The sequence below is a fragment of the Scophthalmus maximus genome, chromosome 6 (assembly GCF_022379125.1).
Source record: "Scophthalmus maximus strain ysfricsl-2021 chromosome 6, ASM2237912v1, whole genome shotgun sequence".
NCBI classification, from domain to species: Eukaryota; Metazoa; Chordata; class Actinopteri; order Pleuronectiformes; family Scophthalmidae; genus Scophthalmus; species Scophthalmus maximus.
In genome coordinates, this window is record NC_061520.1 from 23931887 (window position 1) to 23950126 (window position 18240).

The 18240-nt window shown below is 39.1% G+C and overlaps 2 protein-coding genes across 2 annotated transcripts; one reads left to right on the top strand and one right to left on the bottom strand.

Moving 5' to 3' along the window:
• The first annotated feature begins 2666 nt into the window (after positions 1 to 2666).
• Positions 2667 to 9469, top strand: LOC124850046. Its single transcript, XM_047332471.1, has 3 exons — positions 2667 to 2698; positions 6816 to 6939; positions 9104 to 9469. Exons 2-3 carry the CDS (start codon positions 6840 to 6842, stop codon positions 9325 to 9327), a joined length of 324 nt encoding a protein of 107 aa, XP_047188427.1. The 5' UTR covers positions 2667 to 2698; positions 6816 to 6839; the 3' UTR covers positions 9328 to 9469.
• Positions 9470 to 13651: 4182 nt separating this feature from the next.
• On the bottom strand, positions 13652 to 17763 carry golt1a (golgi transport 1A). Its single transcript, XM_035630695.1, has 5 exons — positions 17641 to 17763; positions 16550 to 16641; positions 14261 to 14439; positions 13980 to 14043; positions 13652 to 13864 (listed from the first exon to the last, which is right to left on the bottom strand). Exons 1-5 carry the CDS (start codon positions 17663 to 17665, stop codon positions 13835 to 13837), a joined length of 390 nt encoding a protein of 129 aa, XP_035486588.1. The 5' UTR covers positions 17666 to 17763; the 3' UTR covers positions 13652 to 13834.
• Positions 17764 to 18240: the final 477 nt, after the last annotated feature.

The following is an 18240-nucleotide window of genomic DNA, read 5'->3' on the forward strand; positions in this document are numbered from 1 at the left end:
ACCTCACTAACAGATCGCATTTCATCACTCTCCATAATCACACCTCTGCTACATCCACAGTCACACAAGGCGTTCCCCAAGGCTCCGTACTCGGTCCCCTCCTCTTCATCACCTACATCCTCCCCCTCGGTCAGATACTCCGCCACTTCAACTTGGACTTCCACTGCCGATGACACTCAGATCTACCTCAGCACCAAATCACCCCACAACCCCCCCCTCTCCCATGTCGACTCCTGCCTGTCAGCAATTAAGACCTGGATGCAACACAACTTCCTGAAACTAAACAGTTAAAAAACAGAATTCCTCCTCATCAGTTCCAAATCCACACTCAGCAAAATCAACAACCCCACACTCACCATCGATGGCACCACTGTCTCCCCATCCCCCCAGGCCCGCAACCTTGGCGTTATCTTCGACTCCACCCTCTCCCTCGAACCCCATATCCGCCACATAGTCAAAACCTCCTTCTTTCACCTCCGTAACATCGCCAAGATCAGACCCTCACTCACACCCCCCGCCGCAGAACGACTCATTCACGCCTTCATCTCCTCACGTCTAAATTATTGTAAGTCTCTTCTCCTTGGCATCAGCCCCAGCTCCATCAAAAAACTACAACTGGTCCAGAACGCAGCCGCCCGTCTCATCACCCACACCAAATCCTGGCACCACATCACCCCAGTCCTAAAACAACTACACTGTCCTGGTCCTCACCTTCAAAGCCCTCCACCACCTTGCTCCCCAATACCTCACTGATCTCCTCTCCCCCTACCAACCCACACGGTCCCTCAGATCCAACTCTGCCGGTCTCCTCTCCATCCCCAAACCCAAATTCCGCAGCTTGGGAGACAGAGCTTTCTCCAGGGCTGCTACCAGGCTGTGGAACTCCCTCCCCCAAGAGATCCGTGATTCAGACTCCCTCACCACCTTTCAGTCACGCCTAAAAACCCACCTCTTTTCCTCTGCATATCCCTAGCTCCCCCCGTTCCACTTTTATTTTATTTATTTCTTTTTGTACCAGTGCTTTTGGTACATGAAAAGCGCTTTATAAATCCTATATATTAAATATATAACAGTATAATCCCCAGAGCTGTATCAGTTCTATATAAATGTTTAACTGAATCAAAAAGGACGCTCTATTTTAAAGTCAAATGGGAGAAAGAATTGGATGGGGAGATTACATAACAGATATGGAATGTTATATGGAAAACACACCAGACAACTACTCAATCACTTGGGTGGAGGGAATTTACATGGAAGAACTAGATATGAAATTTTTTCACACCCCAAATCAAAGCAAACTAATAAAAAAAAATCACTGGAAAAATGGTTAAAGTATGAAGAAAAACATAAAAACATACATTGAAATGTCTATTTAGAAATAGAACAAGACTATTTTTGTTTTTTTTATGTGAGTGTGTATTGTATGTATCTTCTATTCATAATGGTTGTGTTACTGTACTCTGTTATATACATATATGCATACTTCGGAAATGTGACTTATTATAAATGAAACCCTAAATTATAAAAGGTTATAATTTTAAAAATGGTTTTAAAAATATGAGGAAAAAATTATCTGATACATGGGGGTTAGGGTAGAATTTGATACAAATTGCTTCTTCAACTCAAAATTAATGCAGGACTATTAATGTTCATTGTACAGTTAATTGCTCTGCACTGTTATTGTTTTTATGCAAAGAATGATACTTTCAATAGAAAAGACATTTCCCTCGATCAGTGTCCATACAACACATAGGTTGTAAGAATATTAAGGGTGGTGATCATCATTCATATCTATACAACATGTGTTTATGATTAAATTCTCTACTACAGCACAATTGTTTACATAGTGCAAAGTTCTTATAGATCTAGCCTCCTAAATTTCTGTCAAAGTTCGACAGACCTTTGGTTTTGAAAAAAAAGTGTGGTAAACAGCCGCGCTGTATGAATGTGTGTGAATGGAACTTGTCCTGTAAAGAGCTTTGTTTGGTCAATAAGACTAGAAAATTACTACATAAATATAGTCCATGTTTGAATAATTTGGATTTCTAAATTTTACAGTATTTCTATTCAAGATTAAATACAGTGTACTAGAATATGACATGTGAAATAAGTTATGGCTAGTGAGACAATCTGACCTTTTTTTTCCAGTGATAATTGTTATTGCTTATGGTCACTAAAATAAGATCTGATATTGCTAGGCAATTTTACAAATTGTAACAGAGGCCCAAGACAAGGCCTCTACATGGAAAATGAGACTATATTTATTGTGGCTGTTTACATTGTATGTGTATATCCTCAATGTAAAAATGAGAATATAAAAGAATTGCACATGCCCCTCAAGTGCATATTTTTAGATTCTATTGTTGAGCCCACTTCACTTTCATTGCGTTTTATTGTCATGACCTCCAGACTTTTGTGATGACCACAAACCTAATTTCATGTCTATTATTAAAAGACCTTAGAGTCTTAACTAAACCATATCAAAATAAATCAAAATTTTGGATTTAGACTGACCCTGAATGACCAGGAAGGAAATGAGGAGTAATGGTGCAGTTTGTGTGTGCTGCATAAGTGGCACCACACACACCACCAACCAGTGATCAGTGATGATGACGCAGAGGGTGTCACCCTATAAAGCAGAACTATGGCCCAGGAGGGGTACAGGGGATCTCAGTCAGCACTCGCCTGCAGCGTAAAGGTAAGTGCAGAACATCCCAGTTCATATTCACTCAAAGGTGGGGTTTTTTTATGATATCAGGGTGAGGTAATCACTGAAATTGACATCCTCACAGCTCCAGCATCAGTGTGTGTCTGTGAGAAAATATACAAATGCACAGTCTATAAGACAAAAAGTGGTGTTTGGTGGTCAAACCACACATGGTTTAGTGGATTGGGGAGGATCAGGGCCTGATGTAAAGTGCATCATTTATAGATAAAATGAATACATTTCTTTTGACAGCTCAACATGTAACTTGTAAAATGTTATGTACAGTAAGTACAATGGGTTGTGGGTGTAAAAGGAAGTGGTTTCTCATATGGTGACTTGTTTGACTTTGCAATAAACTAGATGATGTAAGTCATCCAAAAATATGGTCCAGACTAAAAGTAATAATTTAAGTGAGATTTTTTGAAGGAGGCTGACCCTCCTCTGATGTTGACCAAAATATTTAATATATGACAGAAATGAGATCCAGATTAGAGGTTCAAGTTTATTATTTATTTATGTTTAACAGACCATTTTGTGGAGCATTAGCTTTATTTGTATTGACTCAGAAAGAAAGCAACAAATCTTAAATAATAGTATTAATAATAAGCCTTGCAGGTAAATGCACACACTGCTGTTCATTCCAAACAAGACCATGGACGTAAATAACAGGCACACTGAATTATTGATCAAAACATTGTGATGTTTTTAATCTCTGTGGGATGTTGGTGCTGAGGTCAGAGCAATGTCCAGAGTCACTCATTCATTGGGTGTGAGGAATCTAAAGTGTGTAATATTTAGAAGAACTTATTCACAGAAATTGAATATATTGTCCATAGCTGTGTCCATATACAGTATGTATAATAACCTACAAAAAAGAAAAGATTTTTTTCGCCAACTTTGAATGAGTTAAATATAGTTACATGAGGTGGACCCAACCTCTGTGTGAGAATCCAGGGTTCCCGTTGAATTTTCAGATGCTGTCGGAAACTGGATATGGAATTAGATGTGTGCCACCACAAAGTGTCCCCTGCCGGTTGTTCAGTTGGTTGCAGTTTGCAACTTTTCCATCAGATACTGCCGGAAATGTACAAAAAATTACACACTGGGGCTTTAAAGAAAGGGAATGTGTTAATCAAATCTGGACCAATGCCTTGCCTTCATATACTGCACAGTTGAAAAAATAACACAGCGTTTGCCCTTTGGGGGTGGTGCACCCCATGATGAGGTATGCAACACACTCTTTCATCTTCACAAATAGCCTTTTTCCTATTTGGTACCTGAACTGTGCAGCCTTTACTCAACAGATCAGACATGAAACTTTGATATTCTCTGTGAAACTATATATTGCAATTGCTAGGAATTCTGACATCTCATCTCAACTTTTGTGTCCTTCCACCCTTTTTGCAGTTTTACTAACAGAGTCCATGAACTGAATGTTTTCTCGTGATATTTCCTGTTTCTATCCCGGTGAAATCACGGTGGAATTGTTGATCCAGCGGGTCCTCCACACTAGCAATAGAAATTAGATTCACAAAAACACCTTCAGGTGAAGTAGTGCAGCCATCTCTCCTGAGAGAAGGTTTGGCCATTTTTCCAAATCTTCCTGCACTGACATGTGGTCTTGGACAATGAAGTGTAAATCTCAGGTAGGTCATGTAAATATTCTCCTTTACACAATGTGTCTTTACCCTGAAAAATGGTAAAGATGTCAAACTGTCTCACCAGCTTCTCAGAGCAGAATGTGGCTTGGCTTTCATTATCCATGAATGCATAGGTCTCTACTGTCTTATTGCTTTACTTTAACACAAGCACAATTTGCGGAACATGACTGTCTTCACCAGCCTCTGTAGCTCCACACGTTCCACCTGAAATGTATGTTGATTCATCATGTTGTGGTGCTTTCAGTAATGTTTTTCTGACTGCTGTCAACTGCTTCATTACCTTCTTCGTTTGTGAAATAAAGCATGCTTGGATTTCTGTTCGAGCAGAATTCACATGATGCCATGTCCCTTTGTCAAACAGGCTAAACACAGGCCTTTCCCGTTTAAAAAACTTTCCTTGTAAGGCTGATTTCTGTTTCTGCTGTCAGGTTTATGCAGGAACTGGATCCAAATGCAGAGGGCAATTGAAATAACAGTTTTAATGAACGGAAAACAAAACAGACTTACAGTGTATGGTAAAACAAAATCCAACTAAGTGGGTCCACGAATGTAGCAAAAGGGATCACAGACGGGGAAAATAACAGACAAACCAACAAAGGGAAGCACAGAGACTAAATAGACACAAAGTGGGCGGGGCCAATTGATTACAGGTATGACACATCAGGAACAGGTGCAGACAATCACAGGGGCAGGAGACACAGGGAACATAAAGACACCAGAAACAAGACACAGGAGACAGGAAGTGAAGCAACACAAGGAAAGGGACTTCAAAATAAAACAGGAAACAACAAAAAGAGATCAAGAAACTAATCCAGATACACAAAGAAAAGTACAACAAGGGAATAATCAAAACAAAATCCTCTAGCAAGAATAACTGACCATGAAGAAAAAACCAAAAGACTTTAAGAGTCAACAAAGGTCATGGGGGCAGAATCATAACATCTGTCACTGTATAAATTGCTGGTGTATCAGAAAGGTCTTCTAGACAATCTCACATTTGCATAAGACATCGTCAATGTCCTTTATGTCACCCAAAACAGCATCTGCTGCTATTTTAGCTTGCCTGTTTATAAATCTGAAAATGTTGCTGTCCTTTCACTGGTTTCTTCGATGTCCATGGCAGAAACTCTCCATGTTTGTCTTATCTTGTAGGGTAACAATGATTCTGAGATTGGTGCGATTCTCCATTTCTTGAAAGTGATTAATGTCTTATATTTTAAGTGGGGGATGTGTTCAGGACTGCCACTAACAGTCTGGATGAGTACACAGAGGCTATGACTTCCTATATCAGTTTCTGTGAGGACAGTTGTATCCCATCACGCATCAGGGTTATTTCTAACAACAAAGAGCCCTGGTTCACAGCAGAACTCTGGAAAAAGAGGAAGTGTTTAGGAGTGGGGATAAAGGCCAGTTTAAAGAGTCTAAATACAGGTTTAGCAAGGCGGTTAAAGATACTTTATACCTGTATTCAAATAGGCTCCAACAGCAGTTCTCTGCGAATGATTGCCTCGGTCTGGAAGGGTCTGAGGCAGATAACCAACCACAAACCGTCTGTCTCACACTCAACAAAAAACCCTCATCTGGCCTCCCCTCTGAATGAGTTCTACTGTCGCTTTGAAGGACAATGGGACAGACCTGACTCCATCCCCCATGATGTCACCACACACCAGCACCTGATCACCAGCTTACCTCTGAGACCCTCGATACCAGACTCTGTCGCTCCCTCCACCCTGAAGCACTGTGCCAATCAGCTGTCTCTGGTGTGCAGACATTTTTACCACCTCACTGGAGACATGCCATGTACCAGCCTGCTTCAAGACCTCCACCACCATTCCTGTTCCCCATAAAACAAGGCCCACAGGACTTCGTTACTACAGAGGTCAAGGCAACAGGAGCGCGTTGTCCTGTCCCATCTCAAAGCCGTCACTGACCCACTCCTGGACCCCAACAGGTCTGTGGACGATGCTGTTAACATGGCTCTTCACTTCCTCCTCCAACATCTGGACACTGCCTAATCCGTACTTGCTCTTTGTTTTTGATTTTTGTGTGTGAAGCACTGGGTTAGTCAGGACCTGATTGTAGTGTGGTCATTTAGCTTTTCCCATGTATGGCTGATTTCATACATGACAATTCTCACCTCAGAAAAAAAACCCTCTTGCCACGCACTCACTTGCTGCAATTTGTGTACAAAATTCTAAACAAAGTGACTTCAAGCAACAAAAAACAAGAGCCTCTTCATCACAACTTTAACAAATGATAATTAAAACACTAATAAATTGCAAATGCTGAATCCACAGATAGAAAGACAGTAATCTCTACTGCTGTACATTTCCCTTTGTTGAACCTGTCTGTTTATAGAACCTAGAATGATAGAACCATTGCTAAATGCTACAGCCTAACCTCCGACATAGTTAATGACATTTTGAATCATGTCTGTTTGCTTGCAGAGGAATCTCAGCAGCTACAACAAAATGACTGTCACCATGCTACGACTCGTTGCCGTGATGATTGCTGCTTTGTCAACCGACGTCTGCACGTCCAGCAGTTTGAAGTCCATGCACAACAGTGAAGGTACAGTCAACTTTGAGGCTTGTAAAAGCTTTCTGCAAATACACATCAATGCATGGCATTCGATTACATTACATTCTTTTAGCAGGCAATAATCATGTAAGTACATATCAAATAGGCTAAACGGATTCAAGTGTTCCATTTTAGATTTGTTTTTCTTTTTTTACTGATTCAAGGACTAAGGTACAGTATCAACAGGTGAGTTTTCAGTCTGCAACGGAATTACACTCTTACATTGTCTGTACAGATGTCTGCTTCCAGATGACTGCATTGCTGCCGTGTTAACACAGTGGCGATAAAAGGGGGGATGCACTTGATAACGGTCGATGGGAGCAGAGTGCCTGATCACGGGATTTTACCATGTACCCTGTTTGACCACAATGTAGTCGGCAGTGCTGTGTGGAACTGGTCCCAATTCAGGGGCCGCCTCCTTAAGGGGACGTAGCCTACGTGGCGCCTCAAACAGCTCTATAAAAGAATCATCTGCTAACGTCATCCTCTGCACAGCCACACCGGAGAGGGAGGGAGGTGAAGAAATCGCCGCTGCTGCTGCCCCTCGGGACACCAGACCCTCGAACAGCAGCGCCTGGCTCTTCGTTCGGACGTGGAGTGCCTCTAAACGTTCCCTGGTTGCCGTCACCAGCTGAAGCTGCTGCTGCTCTGTTGTGCTCGTGCTGTTTAGGCGCCAGCGTATCGTTACTTGTGGGTTCCTTCAGCACGGAGCAAACACACAGCCTGTATTTCTTTTGGACACACACTGAACTCAAAATAACTCAATGGTACTTTTAAGGGTCCATGCCCTGCACTGCCCGGCAGCACCCGCTGCTCGTTGAGAAGAGTGAGAACGATACGTGCTTTCACGTCAGAGTCTCCAAAAGGGGGTCCTCAGTCCAAACTACTGCATAAAAAGGAGACTAAGTTCTGCTGCCAGAACCATGCTCACCTGACTTACACCAAAAATTGCCCTGTTCAGTTGTAACAAAAGGGGGAAATCAGCCATTGGAACTAAAACCGTTTATTTTATTTTATTTTATTTATTTATATTTTTAAGTTGGGCTTTTTAGCATGGTGCTTTTGGAGCCAGCCTCAAGTGGCCATTCAGTGAACTACAGTTTTTGGCACTGCCACATTGGCTTCATTTTCTCAGCCTCAGAGTTTGCCACTTAGTTGCAGTCTAGATTGCTGACATGGGCCACCTGTTGGTTGGTGCACAATGCAACTAGTGCTGGAAATACCTGGACAATAATAATCATGCCGCCGCGCAGCACATTAACTTTGCATCAAGTGGGTCATGTGAAAGCAGAGACAGTCAGTTGTGGGGTCAGGGTTGGATCAGATTACTTTGAAATATAGTCAGTTACTGAATACAAATTACATGGCAATTTTTTAAACATATTTTTTGTTTTCAGTAACTAAATCCCATGGATTACAAAATAATGTAATCTAATCTAAATATCAAACGTGATACATAGTGATATATTGTTGAGTATATATATTCTAAGATATTATATATACTAAGATATTATATAGAACACAGACGAATATTCAGCATTTAAAAATAATTTTAGCCATACAAACAGATGCTGGTATTAACAGTAACAAAATTGCCATATTTTAAAAACATAATAAAAATGTAATCAAGTAATCCTTGACAATAGAAGTATAATCTAATGGAAAAAACTTCTTATGTAATCTGGTCTGATGAAAGTTTCTTTGGACCAAGAAAAAAGGTATTGGGCATCTGGAAGCTTACTTGCTTTGGCAGGTGCCCTGTGAGCACCGAAAACTGCTGCAGTGGCTACAATGCCCAAGAAATCAAAATCAAATAAATGCATCCCTTTTGTGTGAGAAATCATTCTTAATAACAATATGCAAAGCTATATAAAATCTAGAAAATGACATTTTCATGTAATTTATTACATTCTGTTCTTCAATTGAAAAGGTCCACTGAAAAGATTGTGAGTGCCCAAGCTAGCTCAACCCACAGAGAAAAAGGAAACACACTTTTAGGTTTTTTTTAATCTTACAATGGAAATACTTGAATACCCTTTCTCCCAATTAATTCAAATGATTATTATTAAATGTCTTAATTTAGATATGTAACTTTGAGAATGTCTGAATAAGTCAGAGTGGAAGCTAAAAATCTTCTGTCTTGTTTGTCCTTCAGATGAGGGAATACTCAAAGCCTTGAGAGATTTAACCGATGCCGCAATGGCAACGTCAGCAAAGAATTCATGGAACTTTCCTGCTGATAAGATCCATTCATCTGATGGAAAGTTTGCCAGGGCACGATGGTGGATCCCAAACTTGGTCCTCCCTCACTCTATAAAGAAACATCAAGATGTGTCCACATACAACCTCAACTCCTTTGGACTACGTTATGGAAAATGACACAAGAACTTATGTATATTCTTATTGTGTGGGGTGTGTAACTTTGAATTATAGTATTCTTATTCAATTTGTATATTCAGAGTGAGGTACCAAAACAACTGTCACTGTTAAAAACGCAATAAAAAAACTCAGTTGAAAATTATTGAAGGATCGTTTTGTCCATGAGATTCTACATAGAAGAAGGAGGGGACAAAGGTATTATCTTATTTCATGGATCAATTAATTAATAGCAATGAACAAATAAGTAAAGCAATAAAGCATTGAAGAAGTACGTTGCTGAAGTATATCCTCCATCCATCGTCTATCGATTAATTAATTTAAGGGCTGCGGGGGGGCTGGAGCCAATCCCAGCTGACATTGGGCGAGAGGCGGGGTACACCCTGGACAGGTCGCCAGCCTAAAAGTATATCATGATATTAAAAAAGATTTTTCTCAAACAAAGGACTGTGACAAAGGACAAGATACACAATAAAGAAATAAATCAAACAGACAGAGTGCCTGCTGCTGGGAGACACAATGTCAGTCTTTGTGCTACAGACAGTCCCCTCCCCCTACAAGGTGGGAACACCGGAATATTAATGAAAGAAATGTACACAAAACATCCCAACACCTCACCCACAATGTTGACAAAACCAAGGAGATGGTTATCGACTTTGGCAAGGACAGCTGTCAAGAGGGTCAAGAACATCAGGCTCCTGGGGATGCACTTGGCAGACGACCTGACCTCCACCATCAACACCTCAGCCATCACAAAAAAGGCAAAAGCAAAAATAAATAAATGAATAAAATCTGGTCTCATGCTGCATCCAACCCTCCCCGTGGCTAGTCCTCCATCTCCTCCCCCAAGCGTTCTTGATGGATAGAAAAGGGCACAAGCCCTGAGCTATCCTCCAAGCCAAAGACTATACTATTACTATCCTCCAAGCCCAAGACTATACGACTGCACATCTCATAACCAAACCTAACCCATTGAGAGTGTATTCCCCCTTGGCCTAACTTCCTGGTTCAGCAACAGCAAGGAGCAGGATTGACAGCGGCTGAACAGGATAGTCAAGACAGCCAACAGGATCATTGGTGGTCCTCTCCCCTATCTGCTGGAGATTTATCATCAACGCTGCACTCGGAGAGCCTCCAGCATCATCACAGACCCTCATCACCCATTCTGTTTAACCTCCTGTTGTCAGGAAGAAGGTACAGAAGCATCTCTGCCAGGACCAGCATGATGCTAAACTTCTTTCCTCAGGACATCAGGATCATAAACAGACTGTTCAATCACACAGTAGCCAATAATAATAATACAATAACTCCTGCTGTTCAAGAACAGCACCTGACAAACTGCAAATGGCACTTTCACTCTCCTATTGCTGCTGATTCATGTTGTTTGCGTAATATTTGTTATTCTTATATTTATATAAACTGTGTATTAATTATGTATTTTATATACTTTTTGCACTGCTAGGTACTTCTCTCTTTTTGTTAGAAAAAAGCCCAAAGAAATGACAAAAACACCAAATCTTGAATCTTGATGAGAGGAAAACCTCTTGGTCTTGTTGAGATAAAACAAAAAAAAACATTTTAGAGCTACATTTGCAAATATTATAAAAATGATGATAATCATGGTATGTTTCTTTTTAATGTTTTTGGTCAATGTGGTAGAATTGTTCTTAGGAAGGGTGGGAGGTGGAGTGAAAGGAGGGTAGTCCGGACTGGACTAGGTCCTCCTCTGCTGGTTCAGACTGTATACTCCACCACCCCTTACTCCCTCATCGGAAGAGGAAAGTAGAGGAAAGTAGCTATGGTTGTTATATAAAGATTAAGATAGGGTTGGGTAGTTCTGGCAGTTCTGGACTTTTTTGTGACATGTTTTTCTTGATAAAACAAAACAACAATATATAAAGACATTAAAAAAGCGAGTCAGTTCTGGACTTCAATCTGGACAATCTGCCGTGAGTAAAATTCCGTATAGCCATTTCCCATACCCTTATTAAATTTTAAAAAATTATGCCGGTAATAAATATGTTCAGGTTTGTAAAAAAAAATCCATGAATATAATTATTTATGGATTATTATGGATTCATAATAGTCACAATAATATTCTACTAGTATGGTTCCTTTTTTGTGACATGTTTTTCTTGATAAAACAAAACAACAATATATAAAGACATTAAAAAAGCGAGTCAGTTCTGGACTTCAATCTGGACAATCTGCCGTGAGTAAAATTCCGTATAGCCATTTCCCATACCCTTATTAAATTTAAAAAAATTATGCCGGTAATAAATATGTTCAGGTCTTGTGTGTGGAATTTTTTTTTCTTGTTCTTCATCTAAGGGCTTTTATTCTGAATAATACATGCTTTGTCGGAATGTGGTATTCAAAGAGTTTTTTTTATAAATAAAAAATATAGAAAAAATTAAGTTGTGGGGGTAATTTGAGCGCAACATAAAAGTTGCTCTCCTTTTTCCCAACTTCCAGAGACGACCATGCGAACAGAATTTGCAGTCCACAAAAAAAGATATTTATTTGCTAAATGGTATTTTGTCTTCAGGGTGAGCACAGCCAGAACAACAAACAGAACATTTTTTTAGTGATACTAAATTACCTATCAAACTAAAATAGCACAAAAGAAAACACAGGTTTCTTACCTGCCTCCGTAACATTAACACAGGAGGAAACTATTCACAAAACAAAATGGCTACTCATCCCTACAATACCAGGACTGCTACATTCAAAAGGTTATCTAAACAATATCTAACAAACAATGATTTGTCACTCGATGACACAAAGTCCAACAAAACACAGCACAGTCAGTCTGGAAGTCAGGAAGAGCAGAGAAGGCGTCACCATCAGCAGGCATCCTCCTTAAATCCAGCCTGATTAGTTTCTGACCAATCACCATCCTCCGATCATTACCAGAAAAACAGACAACAGGAGCAGCACCCCCCATTGGCAGGGAGGGCAAACAACACAAACACACAGATACACATGACCCAGGATCATAACATATGAAATTTGCTACGTTTTTTTTTCACAAACTAACAGACGTGTGGATGTCACTGACATATAAGAGGTAGTGTGATGTCAATAAATTCATAATTGACAGAGCTATTGAAAATGCAAACCTTGAAATATGCATATTAAAGCAAAATGCTCACTAATATTGATGCTATGGCATTTTCTTTGGCTTTTTTCACAAACTAAGGGCTGTGAAAGATTCAAGAGGATGTCACGGACATATAAGAGGTGGTTTGATGTCAATAAATTCAAAAATGACTTCAAACGACTTTGAGAGAGTCATCCGTATTTTTGTAAATCTGTCTGTAAATGTAAGATCTGCTCAGGCCATTGATGACTTTAAATCGCTCCTTAAAACTCACCTCTCTGCACTGGCTTTTAAAAGTTGAGTTTGACATTTTATTATTCTCCTATTTTATTTTTCATGTTGCTTTTATGTTGTTTTCTATTGTGCTTTGAGCCTGTACAGCACTTTGGTCAACTGAGGTTGTTTTAAATTTGCCATATGAATAAACTTGACTTGAATGACATGTTAGAACTCCCTCTGTAACTAGTAGGGCCTCATGCTATCGGCTAATAGCTTGATGTCTCTACAGCACAGCTGCTCTTTGACAGTGATGTGCCCAGAGTTACACCATCTATCCTTCACAAACACAGCCAGCCCAACTCCTTTTCTCCTACCATTGTCCCAGTACTCTGAAACTTACATTAATGGTGAAAAGTTGCTAGAAGCTTGAGTTTTTGATTTTACCAATCCTCAGGTTGGCGGTTCCATCCCAGCTTTCCCTAGTTCGCACGCCGATGTGTCCTTGGGCCATACACTTAACCTCTCTGGGTGCTCTTCCAGCAGTGTATGAATGTGATAGAAAAAGTGAGCTAAATAGCAGCGCATGTGTGTGAACTGGGGTTTGACTAGAAAAGCGCCTTATAAATATAGTCCATGTACCATTTACTAAGGTGCAGTCTGAACTGGTGAGTTTTCAGTCTGTGATGGAAGCATTGAAGGGTTTCTGCTGTCCTGATGTCAATGGGGATATATATACGCACTTCTGTACTCTTTGTGTGCCGAATAAAATTAGTTTAAATCCTGAACCTTGAGCTGCTGTTCTTTGTGGACCCTGTGGAGTGTACAGATTTGTAAAAATCCATGAATATAATTATTTATGGATTATTATGGATTCATATTAGTCACAGTAATATTCTACTAGTATGGTTCCTTTTTTGTGACATGTTTTTCTTGATAAAACAAAACAACAATATATAAAGACATTAAAAAAGCGAGTGCTTGCAAAAAATTCTGCACACCTGCAAGTGTGTGTTATTTGTGTTTATTTGTTTGAGTGTTGAGTTAGAGTAGCTTTAAGCAGCTAAATAATTGTAAACATATAGGGTACAAAATACAGTACACTGTACGAAGTGAATTGTTTTTACTGGTCATCAATTCAATAAATAGCTATCGTCACCACCCTCCTTTGTTGTTGTAACGTTCTTCTGCTCATACCATGGAGGAGCTGCTGGAAAAAAACTGACAGAAAAAAGAGATTTCATCACCTGTCAAATTCCAGCAGTGACATCTATGACATATTTTTAAACATATATTTAAGCAAGCGTTAATCTATTGGGCCAAAAATAAAACATACTGTGTTGAGGAAAGGGATATTCACAGCTGACAGCACAAATCCCAAGGCCATGGGGAAGAAGGACCTACATTGGGAAACAACACAGTGGGACATTTCATGTTTTACATCACATCAGTTACATCTGATATGATCTCCAACATCATGAAATACAGGAGAATTGAAAGATGACTGACATCAATAGCTGAAATAATCAATCTAACTATCTATTTGCTATCTTTCAACTTTCGTTACTCTATGCATATATTGATTATTATGTAGATTTAGAATTCACATGAACTGACCTGAATAAAAGCACAAAGCCATAACTTTCTACCAGCATGCCAATTATTGGCCAGCGGCACAACACCAGAGACACGCCTCCCAGGAAGAAAAAAGAACCCCGACACTTGTGTCTTTGGAAGAAGAAGTGGGCTGTCCTTCTGAAGCCGATGATGAGCGTCAAGCCAGTCAGAAACAAGATCTAAAGTGAGGCCAAACACAAAAAGGAGGGGAAATATTTAACATATTCTCACAAAATGACTGATGTTTAATTAGTGGCAAGATATGCAAATGTTTCAGTCTCTTTTTCATCATCTGTGAAATTATAATCTTTCCTCAGAACAATTCTACTCTACTGTACTGTGCTGTGCTGTGCACAAATGATAGACTTAAAATAAATGCTGTTAGTAGAGATTTTGGGGTATTATCAACCTTTGAGTATTTTATTTTCATACTTACTGAAAGAATTATTGGTCACACAATGGTTGTCCATTTGTGCTGTGATGGGTACAATCGGGTGTGAGCTAATAGGGATAGGGTATGTGCAGGTTCTGTTAAGATCTTACCACGATTGGCTCATAAAGAAAACCAAAAACAAACCAAGAGAATTACAGTGACTTGGATCAAATAATCATCCTACATTTGGATACTCTACTCTGAGACTCAAGACACTTGCTGGGCTCACGCCTGTCATGAATTGTCTCCGGGAGGAAACTGTCGCGTGACATCTACATGATAATAGAGATAGATTTGGTTGCGGCCGCTAACAGGTTCTGTTAAGATCTTACCACGATTGGCTCATAAAGAAAACCAAAAACAAACCAAGAGAATTACAGTGACTTGGATCAAATAATCATCATACATTTGGATACTCTACTCTGAGACTCAAGACACTGGCTGGGCTCACGCCTGTCATGAATTATCTCCGGGAGGAAACTGTCGCGTGACATCTACATGATAATAGAGATAGATTTGGTTGCGGCCACTGCATGTCATTGCTAAAGTTAGAATGACATGCAGTTTTATTTAGAACAATTAAAACAATACAATTTCTTGTGGGATTACAGCTTTTTGCATCCCTTAAAACAATAGAATACTGACTACAAACAGCGAGGTTATACTTACAATAAATTTGACAATAAATTAAATTGTACAAGAACATTGTACAACATACATTGTCCAAAGCAAAGTGCATGTAAACGTGAATATATATTATTATTACATTATTGGGATTAAAGGAACAGCACTCTTACTTATCTGATAGATTTCAGTTTGTTAACGTTAACAACAAATCTTTCATAAATACAAAAGTTAGCCATGGAGTTCCACAAGGTTCTGTGCTGGGGCAGATACTTTTCACTTCATATTGCTTCCTTCAGGCAATATTATAAGAAAAAAACACATAAATTTCCATTGCTACGCTGATGATACCCTGCTGTATTTATCTATAAAGCCATATTATACAGATCAGGAAGATAAACTTCAGGACTGAACGTCGTCTCTCCGCATCCGACCAGGTTTTCTCCAAAAGGTGTGCCAGTTAGCTATGAAGCTCACATTGTTATCTTGACACCATCTCGACAACCAGCGGTTTAAGGATGACGTGCGGCTATACATGTCTTCACTGTTCAAGTTAGGCAGGGGTCCAGAGAAAACGACAGAGTCCAACATTGTTTTTACATAGGTACACACAGAATCAGTATTCATTTTATGACCTCCGATTGGCATAAATATCGCTCCAGCCAACGTAAATAACAATTTCAGAGAGTTTAAAATGAACATGTAGCTGTGAGCTAGCGGTAAAATATACACAACAGGCTGTTCTTCAGTGAATACATATTGCTTCTCACTGTTTAAAGGCAGGCAACTGAGTAAAAAAACAACAAAGAATCATGTAACATCTTTAAGTTCAGTTTCAACTTCAAATCACCAGAGGATAGTCATTAGATAAGGTTTAAAAATGAAAATCTGAGTGAAATCAAATAAGAACAGATGCCACTTATTTTAGTTTTGCTGTCATTTGTGAGATGAATCCAGTCATATCATGTATTTAATCTCTAGTACTGTACCTCAGGACATTTCTGAGTCATTTTAGTACTTAATGTATACTCAAATAGAAATTGGGCACTGCACATTTCATGGCATTGTGTTTATATGACCATTTGAGTTACTAATTACTTAAAGATGTACAAATTAATGCTGCTTATTAAATGTTATGTGAAAGAGGTAATTTGTAAAGACAAAGTATTAAGTGTGATGTTGACTCTGAGCAGGTGTCTCTAATGTGTCGTAGAGACTAAAAGATTACTTACGTTCCCAAATGCCAGCAAGACAGAGTCAAAGTACAGCAGCATACCAAAGAGCAAGAAAAAGAAACCAAATCCCATCAGACCAATACCAATCTCTGGAAGACAAGCATACATATGAGGTGTAAGATAAAACCAACAAGATTATAAAACAGTATGACAATTTCAATTTCAACTAGGGGTAGATATTTTAAAAGAGTAATCATGTTACTTTTAGCCATGAGGGTTGAAGCATGTTCAAAGCTGAACAGATGAAGGCAGGCAGAACTGCGATTTTAAGAATAAGGCTGACACACCGCTGACTTTGGGAAAGAAGGTTGTTGTTAGATACCAGGCCATCCCAATGCTTCCTGCCTCGATGATTGTAAGTCGCTTTGGACAAAGCATAAGCAAAATGAATTATTGTATAATGTCATTAAAAGACCAAAATTTATTTTTTGTTAATCCTACTCTCAGTAGTTTCTTACTTTCTTAACCTGTCTGCAAAGATATACACTGGCACAGTTACAGAGGTTAAAGCAGCAATTTCATTCACAGGACTTTAGCATGGATTTCTGATATTCTGACGTCATGCAGGTGAATTCTGTTTTGAACTATAGAATGTGCTACAAACCTCAGCCCATTAAAAAACTAGAGTTTATAAAGGTACCTGGCCTCATGCACAGGGCACCATTTAAATGTTGTTCTAACAGTTTATAAGTTATGGCTATCAACAATAATAAAATATCAATATTGATGTGATTACTTTATTCTAACCATCAATTTGTAATTCTGATGACTAAATAAATTAATAAATACAACCAAAATCACCATACAGTTAGTTATCATAGGTCAGAGGTTGGCAATACTCACTCTTGTGCAACATTAAATAGACCAGACTTTATTTAGTAAACATGTATTTAAAAAGAAAACAACAATATCCTTTCTAACGATATATATATATATGAAATGAACCCAAAACACCACTTTTAGATGGTGGATAATCTCACTATCCTAAAGTCTAAAACCTTGAGATACAACATTTATTCAAGCACATTATTATAAATGGAAATCAAGTCAACACATATCACCAACAGGAGGAACTGGAGAAAACTTACTCTGAAATTCTGAGAAGACCACCATGGTAATTCCTTCTGTTTTTCCTCCTCTCACTTACCGACTTTGTTTCGTTGTGACAGTCAGCACCAAATGAATCCTTTTCTCAGATGTGACCTTTGAGCGTTGATGTTGTCAGTGTATGAGCTGAACATTAACCAATGAGTCACTCAGTGATGTCAAGTTGTGTGATTGTTTGGCTTTGTCTGTCTGTTTGTTTGTTTGTTTGTTTGATAGCAGAATTACTCATAAAGTTTATCTATCAGATAGGTCTCGGCCATGGTAATGGGTGTTTAACAAGAATTATTGAAGGATTCTTCAACATTGTGAAAACTCGACCTTTTGAGTCAAATCTTCACAAATACAGAACATTTACAAATATGTATGTCAAATGAAGATGGGAAGGCAATGGTGATGTCACCCATTGGTTTTGTGAACTGCAGTTTTGAACCCCCAAGTTTAGAATTATGACCAGAGCCAATGCGCCACCTACCCTTACAACCAGCACCTATTGGACAGTATGGGCTCATTATCATGTTCAGTATCATGCTTTATAAAACGGGTAACTAAAATCAAGCGATCTGATTGGTTCGGTATACGCT